At 41.6% G+C, this 13,645-nt stretch overlaps 1 protein-coding gene across 2 annotated transcripts in view; it reads left to right on the top strand.

Annotated features, from left to right (window-relative positions):
• The window catches only part of snd1 (staphylococcal nuclease and tudor domain containing 1), a 203,500-nt gene that overhangs the window by 98,214 nt on the left and 91,641 nt on the right, over positions 1-13,645 (top strand). For both annotated transcript variants that reach the window (XM_077544072.1, XM_077544071.1), the window contains exon 16: positions 1,070-1,179. In XM_077544072.1, coding sequence (XP_077400198.1) covers positions 1,070-1,179 — 110 coding nt within the window. The remainder of the gene's footprint in view (positions 1-1,069; positions 1,180-13,645) is intronic.

Consider the following 13,645-nt stretch of genomic DNA (forward strand, 5'->3'; position numbering starts at 1 on the left):
TCCACTCTCCGTCGTCCGATCGAACGTTCGCCTGTGCGTGCTCGATTGTGCTCCGCGTTTATCACGCCGTCATAGCCGCCGCGTCAGAGGTTTCAATTTCGCCGTCAAGCTCGGATTCACCTTCATCATCATCGATGATGATCATCGTCGTCATCAAAGTGCTCTTTTAGCGTTGGTCGATCCCTTTCGTCTTGTAAGTGTAGAGAGCTGCTTTCCAAACGGGCACCACTTCCTCCTCAGCCATCTAGCTTCCCCCCCCCCCACGTCTTCTACTGCCGCGTCAAATCTTTCCATCCACGGAGTCATCACCCTCATCATCATCATCGATGATGATCATCGTTGTCATCAATGTGCTCTTTTAGCTTTGGTCGATGCTTTTGTCTTTGAAATAAAACGGCTCGGGCGTGAACTCCTCGCAAACGGTCGCCATTTTTCCTTTGTTTTCCATTCTGATCTCCTGCTCGACGCTCTAGCTCCGCCTCTACTGACGCCCACCCGATCTTGTCAAAAGACAGTCATCGCTGCCCTCTAGGGGCCAAAAATAGTCCTTAGGCACACGAGACCTAATTGAAACTTTCACCAGAGATGCGGAGGGCTTCCCCCGACCCGTTTCAAAAAAAAAAAAAAAACTGGTCTTTTGACGTCATTGGCAGTGCTCCGTAGGTTTTTACTTGACGTCTTTAAACGTCAGTGGCAGTGAAAGAGTTAATTCAAGAATCATGAGACTAAGGGACACGATCTTGCATCATGATTATTTAATAGTTTGTAGGTGCACACTTCCTCTCAGCTGTATAAATTGTAGTCCATGACCAATCCCTTAAGGTCATCTTTCCCTAACCATTAAAACCATATAACCTCCTACTCATTCCGACCGACCCCGCCAAAAATAGTCCAAAGTCAGCTTAGAGCGAAGGCGGCTGCATTTAATGTCATGCTTCTCAGAGAGTTGTTAAATCAAAAGCCCTGATGTGTCCCAAAACTTGAATTCCGCAGTGAGCGTTCTGAGTCCAGTGACGGTTTTGTTGTGTGTGTGTGTGTGTGTGTGTGTGTGTGTGTGTGTGTGTCCCAGGTATCGAGTGTCCACGTAGTTCCAGGAACACTCCTGGGGGCATGCAGGCGGCGGAGCCTTTCAGCGACGAGGCCATGCTGTTCACCAAAGAGCTGGTGATGCAAAGAGAGGTAAGCCACACCCATCCCCCGCCTTCTGATGGTGCTAAAAACCCACCATTTTCTCTGAGAGTGCATCTTGGTGCTATGATGTGTGACCAATGTCTATTTTACTTTTATTACTGCGGAGAGGCCCCACTTAGACGGAAAACAAAATAAAGAAATAAAAAGAAGCCTTCTGCTCTTGTTTTGTTGTGCACGCCACCATGTCAAAAATCCAATTTAGCAGAATGGCGTATTGCAAAAAGGAGCAAACGACTGAGGTTTAACTCACTTTATAATCATGGGCTTATCGATTTGAAAATGAAAAAACTAACCGCTTGTGCATTAAAACATGAACAGCGGCAATAAAGTATACATTTGTTACAAATAAAGGCAAAAACAGGAACGGGGGTTATTTAAGCAAAACAAATGGAAAAACGGATAAACAAAGGCAGTCTAGCAGCATGAAAGAATCTTCCGGGCACTTAAAAGCTTGACGTGTCCGACATTCAGTAAAATAGCAATGAACATCAGGAACCTTTTGTTGACTGGAACTCCCTTCCAGTGTGTTCCCAGCTCACCTGGTTGCAGATCAGCGCGTTTAGAAAACTCCATTCACTCGGCGTCCGTTCATTCACATGCTTTTTTATTTATTTATTTATTTTATTTTTAGAGGCTTCATTCACACGCTAATGGATTTTCATAGGAAGCTGAGAATGGACCAAAGCCACTATTTGGGAACTGGCTATAATCTCGTCTTTTAAAGGGTCTTTTTGTGTTTGTTGGCTGACACTGTCGTTTTCTGTTCAATTGTAATAGAAATAGTTTGGTGGTGGTGGTGGGGGGGTAAAGGTTGCTATTGAAAGCCTTGTTGCCTCGTCAGGTATTAAAACCTCACGTGTCATCGCAGAATTTCTATGTGACAGACAGTTTGTGTTCGTAATGTTAACTTAAGCATCTCTCTGCTTTCTATTCAGAGAGTGGCTCGAAGTGTAATCTTCGTAGTCTCTTCAGGCCAGGGAGGTTTTTAAGAACAAACCCTGTTTTTCCTATTAAACGTATCTAATTTTCAGTATGGCTGTAACAATATTGAAAGCTCACAGTCTGGTTGGTACACAGCCTGCACATTTTCCCACAAATTATTCTCACAGATGTCTTCAAATACATATTACCGTCCATCCAATGTAATAATAAACACTTATGAAATACAGTATGTAAAATCAGAACAATAAATCAGACCAATTTTAAAACATGGATTATATATATATATATTGCAATCATAAAGGAAGCTGTAGGATTTCCTCAAGCAACACTTTTGATCTGACACTGTCTCGTTTAATTTTGTAGCCAGCTTTTTAGGTTTTAACCAACCCCAAGTTTCTTTGGCCTCAGAGGAAAAGGCTGGCAGAGACTGAAATGAGTCAGCAGTCTTTCATTTTCTAAATGTTTTGTGGATTGCACACCCAGTGTCCAGAAAACCTTGAAAAATTCCTTTCTCATGTTCTCAACAAAAAAATGAGGCATATGCCGGTAGCTGTAGCAGCTAGGCATTTGGAAAGATTTCTCATCAAATGTAATTTAATTGGGCTCACATTGAGCCTTTAACACACTACATTTACATGCAGGCAATAACCCTTTTAACTCTTTGACTGCCAGACGTTTTCAGAAAAGGGATACCACCAGTGCCAGCCTATTTAAGCATTTTGACTGATCTTTCAAGGTCCACAGAAAATGTCGTTTGGACTATGGAAACACACATACTACCAAATAAGATTTGACTCATCTTTCATCAGAAAGTTTGTTTCTACCTTATTCCGTTTTTCAGTAATCAACAATAAAAAATGGTTAGTTTCACCGAAATGCTCTGTTTTGAAACAAAAAACGGAGAAAACAAGCTTTTTGTGAAACAATATTATTTCATGCACTCTAGTGAATTGTACACTTCTTTTTGTCCATGAATGATGCCACAAACACCTAAATAGTGCTTTACTTCTGTAAAACACTACCAACAGCAATGAAAAAGTGTTTTTAGATTGCAAAATACGTTTATTTCCATTCAACAGTGTAACAATTTGACAAAACAATTTGGCAAATTATTTACAAATGTGTGCAACTGTGGTACTATTTACAATTATGTGGATGTTTCAAATACAGTTTTTCTTTTTGTAACACTCCCCTGCGTGCAAGGAGACGGAGCAGGATTTGCACAACAGATTAGTTTCACTGCGATTGCCCCTTTCGCGTGCAGACGTTACACTTTCTTGACAGCCTTATTTTACGGGGAATAGCAAGTAGCAGACTGTACCCACTCCTCCGATGAATATGCATTGGACTCGGGGCACTCTTCGTCGTCCGATTCAACGTCCGCCTGAGCAGAAGTGCTCGGTTGTGCTCCGCGTTTTTCGGTGTTAGCATCGTTAGCTGGTGAGGCTTTATGATGTGGTCATAGCCGCCGCGTCAACGCTTCCAACTTCGGCGTCAAGTTAAAGTCAAAATGTTCTCATTTAATATTTGTTGGGCACTCGCCAAACGGGTTGGAGGGGATGCAGTGGACGAAGGGGTGGCAAATTCGAATGACCAAAAATTTTATGCTGGCAAGAAAAACTATTTGCGAAAATGCAAACATATTTGCTACATTTATTGGAATATGGATGGATGTTGAAAAAACAGCATGCACTGCCTTCAAGTAGGGATGGGTACCTTTCGCATTTGACCCGGTTCGAGTCCAATTGTCAGCACCGGGGTATCGATACCGGTACTGCACAGTACCAATTTTCGGTACTTTTGTTCTGTTGTTTGTGGTAATAAATGTTAATTTATTTAACAATAAAATATATATTTTTTAAATAACATCCACTTAAAAAGTTATTTTTCATTAAATAAAGTCTGACAAATAATAAAACATCATGAATTTAAAACACGTGAGCCAGAGAGGATGGAGTAAAAAACAAAACAAACAAAAAACAAAGTATTACATTAATAATATGTAAATAATACCAAATTAATTGCAAAGTGAGACGCAAAATTCTTTACAATGAACAAAAAAGAACGATAAGCAGTAATACAAGAACAAAAGATAAATAATTGTATTAGTGTTATTTTGGTTCCTTGTGCAGTTGCTTAAACACATTTTCAAGAACGGGCCTGCCGCATATAGCACGATGAATTCAAATCCGTTATCGTTACCCATGAAATTATGAATATGGTATAAGTACGTGGTAAATATTCTTCTAAAACTCTATAACATATTGTAACGATGGTAAAGCCACACACCTTGCAACATGATTCAAATCGGTGGGTAAAGACACGACATCTACTGTGTCCGTGCCGGAGAGAGAGGCGAGTGACGCGGCGGGGCTCCCTGGAAATGGCGAGCAATGGCGGGGAACATCCCAGCCATCGTTTGGCCTCAGCACCAAGAAGTCCTCGCACCAGGTGGGCCACTACGCTCAACCAAAGCATGCTAGGAACCGCGAAGCTTCACTCTCGTTTGGCTTGTCGGCGGTCAAATCTCGCTTGCTTCCACACAAACCCAAAAATGTAGAGTGAATGAAATCCAGCGCGAGTGGGTGACGTCAGTACACTGGTGGTGCGTACACTGCTGCGTTCAAGTGCGGCATAGAAAATTACCAACACATCTACTCCTGCTCTGTCACAACTTAAGATTCACCGTAAATTTTGCCACCATCGGTACAGGTCCCACACGGAGTTAAGTGATACACTAAATCTCTAGTCGCGGGGTACACCCTGAACTGGTTGCCAGCCAATCTCAGCTTTTGGGGTCCAATGAACCCCAATTTTCAAAATCGATTTTGAAATTATAAGTGACCTAAGAATGTGTCTTGGGAGGCAGCCTGATCCAGCTATGGAGGTCAACCAAGGAAAACATGAAAGCTAATGATATGGTTCGTCCATGGTACCGATCAGGTCACAATAGAGGATTGCAAACTTTGCAGACTAGCAAGTACTGCGCCATGCATCCAAGAGAAGGCAATTCCTTGCGGAGCTCGGAATAAGCCTTGTTGAAGAATAAACCAGAAGAGTCCAAAAGCTAGGAATACTATGCAAACACTCTAAAACTGCTCTTTGCACACTTGGCTATCTGAAACCTCATGATTAGACACATAAGCAGCCTACTGAAAAGAAAATATGCTACCTCTATCCCCAAGATCAAGACAGAAAGACAAGAACATGCTGTTCTAACTCTGGAAACCTACAGTATATAAAAGGATCATACAACATCAAGCATTCTGGGTTATGAATATTTGCAGGCACTGATACAAAGCGTAAAAAGACTAATTGAAAGGAAACCCATACAGAAACATTTGCGATTATGACAGAAAGATGTGATCATTGGATCTAGCATTCATATCTCACTGAAAGGTTATTGAACTGATGGATACATCCATTGTTAAGACATAATCGTGCATTGTGGAAAAAGAGGCCAAGTGTGAAGGCAGGTCTTGTTTTAGCTACATTGAATCTCAGATATTTCCAAGTTATATTAATATATATATAATAAATCATTTGGTTTATGCGTCAGGCAATGAAGAGTACTCAGGTCAACAGTCACAGCATGTAATCACTGACCCTGCGAAGGTTTCCTAACTTAAGTAGGAAACTTCTTGCAAAATGCCTCCTCACCAGCAGCAGACACCAATATATTCAAAAAGATCCAATGTAAAGCACTAAAACATAGCTAACTACACTCGTTGTCCACTGGACCCCTAAAAACATATTTAGGTTTTCAGAGTTTTAAGTGTGAACCTTAATCCTAAGTAAGACATTTTGTTGAATATTTCCATTAAAAATGAATTCGGCCGCATATCGAATCAATACAAGAATTGGACACTGTAATAATCGTGATATATTGCAGAATCATTTTTTTTTCAACACCCATAAATTATGGTTTTATTCGGGTTTTAAAACCCTCGAATAAGACCCCTTGGGTTACTTACCCCTTTCATAACCCGAATTGCAAATGTGCAGATAAACACATTTGTAACACCTCAATCGATCGGGGCATTGTTTTTCGCTGTGCGCATGCTCGCGATTTTCGTCATCACAGATTTGCAATACTTTGTTTTAGATCGTTGAGGCTTTTGTGAATGTAAAGCATATTCCAGTTGTTCTACATTGGTTACAGCATCATGTGTACACCTTTGAAGAGATTTTAGAGCAGGAGTCGGCAACGTCTGGCTCGTAGGCCAAAATTGCCCCGCCACTAATTATATCTGGCTCACCAGCTGATGTTAATGGAAAGAAACTGACAATTCGGAATGTCACAATATAGTCATGGTAATGAGAGTGGCTTGCTTAAATGGTCACGTTTCGCTGCAAAATATTTGGCCACCATGGAGATGAGCAGCAGTTGCAGTAAATGCAACATGATCATTTGCTTAAGTTGGCGCCCACTTGTGAAATGAGTGCTTTGGCCCTGCCTCAGGCCACGACTGGCAAAAACAGCCCCAGAGCTTGCGGTTAAAGCACTGTTGCTTTTCGTGGACAGTTTGAGAGCTTACAGTTCTCACTTTGTTTTTCCACTTAAACAGGCTTTGACATATCAACTGACCAAAATAGAAGCTTCCGCCTACTCGTACTCACATCTCTGTGTTAAAAAGACCCTGGAAGGCGGAAAAGGAAGCACAAGCATGAGAGGTGAGAGGACGTGCAGGAGGCACCGCTAATGAGGGGCGAGTGAAGAAGTCTCTGCCGCTGCAATAAATAAATATGTAATGTTAGGATACTGAGGAAGAACTTGTCCGTACCCTTGATCCACCCTTCCAGCGAACCGCTGTGGGTTTTCGAGTACCAATGCAGATTGCTGGATGTGATTTGCATGAGGTTTCATCTCTGAGTAGCGCATGATTGCGAGAGTTTCACATAAATGTTCATGTTCATCAAGTTCATTCTTCATCAAGGACTTCTGTTGATTTGATGCAATGTTTTTTCAACGGGTCTGTTTGGGTGTTTGGAATTTAGCTATTACCCTGCAATTTCCAAATTCCCTTTTCTGGAATTTGGATTAAGGTGTGATCCCCTTTGCCTCAGTTTAAACGTAACAAGAATCAGTAATCCTAACCATAAATTTCTCTTATCTTCTCAGCCCCCCTTTTGGTCTTTCTAATTCCTTAATTCCTCAACTTGTGCCTTTTTGCCACTGTGTGTGCGTGTGTGTGCGTGTGCGTGTGCGTGTGTGTGTGTGTGTGTGTGTACGTGTGGCGTGCGCGCGCGCGCTGGCATATACATTGGTAATCGCATCACTCTGCAAATATTCCCTTTTGCTTTTTCTTTCATCTTCTGTTTAATTTCTCTCACCTGCCATCCCCTTCACAGACAAAAACTGTGACTTGATTTTCTTCAATATTCCTGTTTCAACTTCAGAACCTATTCTCACTGGGGAATTTTTGTTGTTGTTTTTTTTTTTAAAAGTGTTTTCTCCAGGATGAGTCAGCTCGAGACTGGACACAGTCCTGTTGCATTCGTAAAAGGCGGAAGTCAACGAGGCTGCCTTAAAACGATACCCAATGCGGCGTGCTTCATTTGAGTCAAGACACGTCTGCGAGGCCAACAATATTGGCACCTACGACGACATTGTGCCAATTTGGCACAGTTGCTATGTTATGCAACAATAATCAGGCAGATGGAATTGGGCAGATCTGAGTCGGAGTGGACGCATCAATGCCACCTAAGTTTGAAGTCATGACAACCATGTACATGTCGTGTACTAACTTAACCCTAACCCTTCTTGCTTAAATTCTTAGCTCACATTTTGCTTATTGCAACAAATCCACCACATGGCAGTAGTCTTGACAGCCATGCAGGCATATAATCCGGAAGATTTCATGCCTGATTACGCCCTTCCGACCAAATCGGCAATGGCCTGATTATCTGATGGCTCTAATGTTGTGGTTGCGACTATCAGCTTGTCCCATCAGGCCACAGCAAGCCACTCGTCGGATTTATTTTACACAGTTTCTTTGCCGGATACGATGTACTACTGTACTAAGACATGTGGATCTCGGGGGCCAAATTTTTCAGTTGTCAGATCGTATGGAGTGTGTCACGCACTTTCATTAACTCATTGACTAGCAGCCATTTTCACTGAAGCAACCCCTTTCGCTCCCGGCTGTTTTACTAGATTTTGACTGAATATTGTTTTCTATTGCTATAAAAACATGAAAACTACCAAAAGAAAGATTAAAGTCTCTTCTTTCATCAAGAATTATTATTTTTTATTTGTATCTGTTTTCGTTTTGCAGCAATTAGCATTAGAACATAGCTAAATTGTTGCAACATGGCCCTGGTTGATCTCTTATACTCTGCTGCCAACTGCTGGCCAATTTTTTAATAACTACCATTGCTTCATGAATTCTCTTCAGTTCAGAGGCCGCATCAAAGCCTTCTTGTATGCTCTAACGTTAAAAAAATAAATTTAAAAAACGTAACATATGAATATGTCTTTGGGAGCATGGTACTATTTAAAATAGAACACATTTATACGTTTTTGGGAGCAAATGAGCTAAGATCAAGTGATAAGATAAGATAAGATCCACTGATTGTCACACCCATCTAATACCAAGGCATATGCACACTTCTGTTTTGGTCAGCTCGGGGCATCACCAGGACCGGCAAGTAATGGCTGTAGCGCCGCTGCTCAGGTAGCGTCACTGTCAGGGCTGCCATAGGCTTCCTCGATGATTAGTTAACGACCTGATCGCGGCTGCTTTTAAATAACTCATTTGAACTTGCTGTCCAATCAGCAGGATGTTCCTATCTTAAATGACCGGTATATCAATTTTTTTTTAATGTGTCCGTAGCAATCTGTTCAACCATCCATGCGAGTCCTTCATACATTCAAGCCTCTTTTACGTCTTTTATTTTGCCTTTGGGGGACCCGGGACAGCATCCAGTGCAGTGTCCGTGCACTTCCATTGATTTCCAATCCCGCCCAGAATGATTTTGGCATTAGGCCGATTATGCGACTAGTGCAACAAGGCATGTTAGCAGTCTCTCTTTCATCGTAACGACCTTGTGTTTTTCACTCCTTTCCCACCACCCCGCCGTCATCAGCATGTGAAATGTTACATGCAAGGATGATGCTGAATAATGTATGCCGGGGTTTTCTCCCAGTGAAACAAGAAAGACAGGCAATGGCAGCGGGAGAGGGAACAGCGAGCGCCCCCCACCCCCTGTGTCTTTTTTTCCCATACCACACTGTAGTTAAACAAACCGCCAGTGCAGACTGCAGGCAGCCTTATATCGTAGATTACAGCTGCTTTATGGCGCCCTCGCAACCAACAGCTTGAGCGTTTTGAACAGTATGTAAAGCTTGACTCTCCGTATAAAGGTCAGTTTGCTACATTGATTACAGCCCGTATGGTTAATCTTTGTTGAATCCTATTTGTGTTCCACATAGTTGTGTTGTTGTTGTGGCTTTATGAGCCATTCATCACTCACCCACTGCTGAGTCCTGGTCATTCCCAACAAATGAAAAATGTTCCTCTGCCAGGGGATTTATCTCATGTATCCGGAGATAATGACCTTTAAAAAAAAAAAAAAAAAAAACTGCAACCCAGGAAATATTAAAGAGCTTTTATGAACTTGGATAGCTTTTATGGCGGGACTAACCACCTGATTCCCACTGGAGATTGTCTTATCTTTATTTTTTGGTTTTGCAATTGTGCAGGAGGGGAGGGGCGGGGGAGTGTGTGGACGATGCTAAACCTAGAAAATGGTTGATTATAGCCCGGAGGTGCAAATAGGGCAATTCCCATAACGGCCTTCATGGCATTACGGCTGCGAAGAGATGGATGGGCCTGAATAGAGATGACGAGATGGGAGCGAAGGGAGAAACCTGCTTACTGCTTTATTGCCCCGACTCGTTTAGGAGGACGACCTTGCGCTTGGTGTGTCTGTGTGTGTGTGTGCGCGCGCCTCGCCTGGGGGACCTCGCAGCCCTTTTTCCTCCTACCTGAAGGGCACCACAGTACTCTTTGCCTTTAATTAGGACAACAAAATAATAATGCTTATGCCACTCGCACTGCACTGCACTTTGTCCGCCAGGTCACTTGTGGTAGTCAACTTTTTTTTCTTCATCCCCCTCTAGTTCTGTCACCTTGTTTGACTCCTCTGTTGTCGTCGTTAGAATTGGGCTCTGACAGGATAATAACCTTTCCAGAGAAAAGATTTTTGAACATGAGATTTGATTGAACTCATATTAGTATGAAAATGTTCTGTTCTGTGCTGAAGTATTGTATTGAGACATGTATTTTACTTGGCAGAAAGGTGGACGGAAAGGACATTGGAAGCTTGGTAGAAAGGCAAAAAGGCACACTAGATAGGTTGAGTGGTTTGGTAGATTAAGTATCTGTGCGTCACATCGAGCATTTTATATTGAACTAGCCTGTCTAGCTTTTACTTGGTATATCTGTCGTCAACTAACATTTGGACCAATTGTATTCTCATTCTGGATTATTTTATTGCCAACAAACTCACTTGTGCCCAAACGTCTCGAAAAATCCAACATGATGTCATGCGTTTGTCATAGCGCATAGTGCAGCTTGTTGATGTAGATCGTACAGCTCAAATCAGCTATCTAATTATTAAAAGGCCTAATCTAACACTGCTGTCGTATTGACCAATGCCGCTAAACACCGCGCGCATAAAACCTTGAACAGTCAACAGGCAAAGGTGTAACATGCTCGCCAATTACTGCACAGGTCATCTCTTGTGTAGCATGTATCAAAGTTAAAATGTGAAATGGTGGCTTGCTTTTTTAACTGAGTAAAAAAAAAATGTTACAAGAAGTTGAAAGTTGCACATCACAGTGGTAAACACCCTCATATCTTGCTTATGTTTGGATTTGGCTCTCTATGGAAAAAGTGTGGACACCCGTTAACGCAACACAATTTGATCTAAGCTGGTCTTAGCTGTGGTGCATGCTGCACAAACATTTTTTTAGTATGCGTTATAGTTGCGTTTGACAGTAGAAATGTAAAAAAAAAAAAACGGCATGTAGAATATCTCGTAAAAACAGCTTTTGTCGGTTTGTAAATATTAAATGCCAGGCCTTTGTTATTTTCTTGCTTGTCAGCATCCGTCCCCCGTTGAGGAGAGACCCCCACACTGATCCACCATCCCCATTAGGTCTTCCATTTCTCACCCTTTCTCTTGCATGTTTTCATACTTTTCATTATCTATGCGCACCTGCCAGCTTGACAGATAAGAATAAAGAAAAATAAAGTCTGCTACGAGAAAAGATTTTAAAGGCGGTAATCCTTGACCAGCTTAGCCCAGCATCCCCGTCCTCAATCCTGCACCCCTCTTAGTATCTCCTTCCATTTCTTTACAAGACGTGGCGACTATCTCAGTGGCTGTGTCAGCGATCAGCAACTCTCCATCCTCACCTCCCAACCTTTCTTTTTTCTGTGTTCTGCTAAAGGAGAGCTGAGAACATAAAGGGAAGGACAAACCTGGCAAATTTTTGGGGGAATTAAAAAAAAACATCTGGTGATTGGACTTTGAGCTTTGAATTCAGATAATGATAATGGCAGCAGTGGGCGACAGACTGGAGAGATGCGCATGTGCGCCGTCGAAAAGCCCCTCGGCTGTGCATGTGCATGGGAGGTGCCATGAAATGCTGGCAGGGGCACTCCGGCTTTCTTGAAAGGTTTTGTTTGCCAGCGCAAATCTTTTCAAAGCCTGAGCGTTTACTTCAGTATGACACAAAAACATCCATTTAATTGTAATTGTCAGAATTTCATCAATCCACACTTTGTAGAATCCAGACTAATTTGCTTCTGATATTGCGGTGAAATTCAAAACATCTGGCTAGGCTGGTCGATTCAACTGCAGCCAAGGTTTTGCAAGCTTATCGTAACTCTTCCAAGATGCCCGGTGGCCGTAAAAGTCTTAAAAACCTGACACACTCACTTCCATGGCGAGCATTTGCAGAGTAACTCGTCATACTGCCTTAGTTAGTTTTCCAAGAATACAGACTGCATGATCATTGATAATTTGGACAAAAGGGAATTGTTTCAACATAATTTGGACAAAATGGAATTGTTTCAACATAAAAATAAAGTCAGATGTAAATCATGTGCTAGGATAATATTGTTAGGATGCATTCAGATTTTTTGATGTATCGACGAGTTCATATAAGGCAAGGGATAGACATTGCAACCAGGCTAGCAATATCCTTTCAGCAGTAAGTCAAACTAAGAACACATATTTATATGTAGTAACTTATTTTTTATTCTTATGTCAGACAGTAAAAACTGAATTGAATTGATGCTGCAATTTTCTGAAATAAAAAGATTTAAGATCTTATGTAAACGACGGAGGTGATACAGATCATTCAGATCCCACACCACCAGATTCAGCAAGTTTTTTTTCTCCAAAATCTCCCAGCACAATGCATAACACCAACATACACTACAGTTATGTTTAATTAATTTTAATGCACTTTTATACAGTATTTTATTGAAATACTTTTCAGTATTGATGTAGCATGAAATTATTTTCTTTTACTGCACTGATATTATGTCTTGTGTTTGTGTCTGCTATGAATGTCATGGTGCATGATAGTTGATTGTTGTTTTTATGCTTGAGGGGGCACATGTTCTTTCGTTGTATATTTTATGCAATGACATGAACATTTTCAAATTTTAATAAAATAGAGTGCCACCAAATGACGTGATAAAACGGGTCAGTGATTAAGAGTTGATCAATATTATATTTTTGTATACCTACTCAATTCAATACATTTGCCACTGTATTTGTTCAACTGTCACCTTGCATCTCATCGCCGGTTTTGGCGGTAAAGTGACAATCAAAGTGCACACAGCAAGCTCTTATCTCCTGGAACAATGCTAATGGACGCATGTACTGCTGTGAGCAAACGGTTTGTGTCTTTTGCGCTGCCAAGCGAGTGGGAGGCTGAGCGCTTGCCAAGTCTACTCTCCTGTCATCCCCCCCCCCCAATGCCCAAACCGTTGATTCCACTTTCCGTGTCGGCGTCTTTACAAAATGATCTGCTCCATGCCGGCTGGCCCCAACGGAGTGCTTGTCCCTTCAGGAAAATTGGCTCACTCAAAGAATATGAGCTTTTATACTTGGAAAAGGGCTGCGGCTCGCTTCAGAGAGAACTTGGCCTTAGGGGCTGCGTTAAAGGGTCATTTCGGGATCCGCTGGATTTTTTACTGAGAGTCATGCAATGCTTACTTGCAAGAAAAATAGCAGTGTCTTTTAAAAACGTCAATTATTTACTGTTTAAGTTGCTTGAAACAAATTTTTGGTTAATGTGCAGTTTCTGAGACTTGCTTCAGATCTGTGTTGCATTGAATTCATCAGATAACATTTGCATGGTAAACTATGATAATTTAAAAAATAAATTGTCACATTTAATTTAACTCATTCAGTGCCGGCCATTTTCAGACCCTCCTTTGTCCTAACATTTGGAGAGAGAAAACACGTTTTAAAATGTTTTTGTCAC

Source organism: Vanacampus margaritifer, chromosome 15 (genome assembly GCF_051991255.1).
Source record: "Vanacampus margaritifer isolate UIUO_Vmar chromosome 15, RoL_Vmar_1.0, whole genome shotgun sequence".
In the NCBI taxonomy this organism is placed as follows: domain Eukaryota; kingdom Metazoa; phylum Chordata; class Actinopteri; order Syngnathiformes; family Syngnathidae; genus Vanacampus; species Vanacampus margaritifer.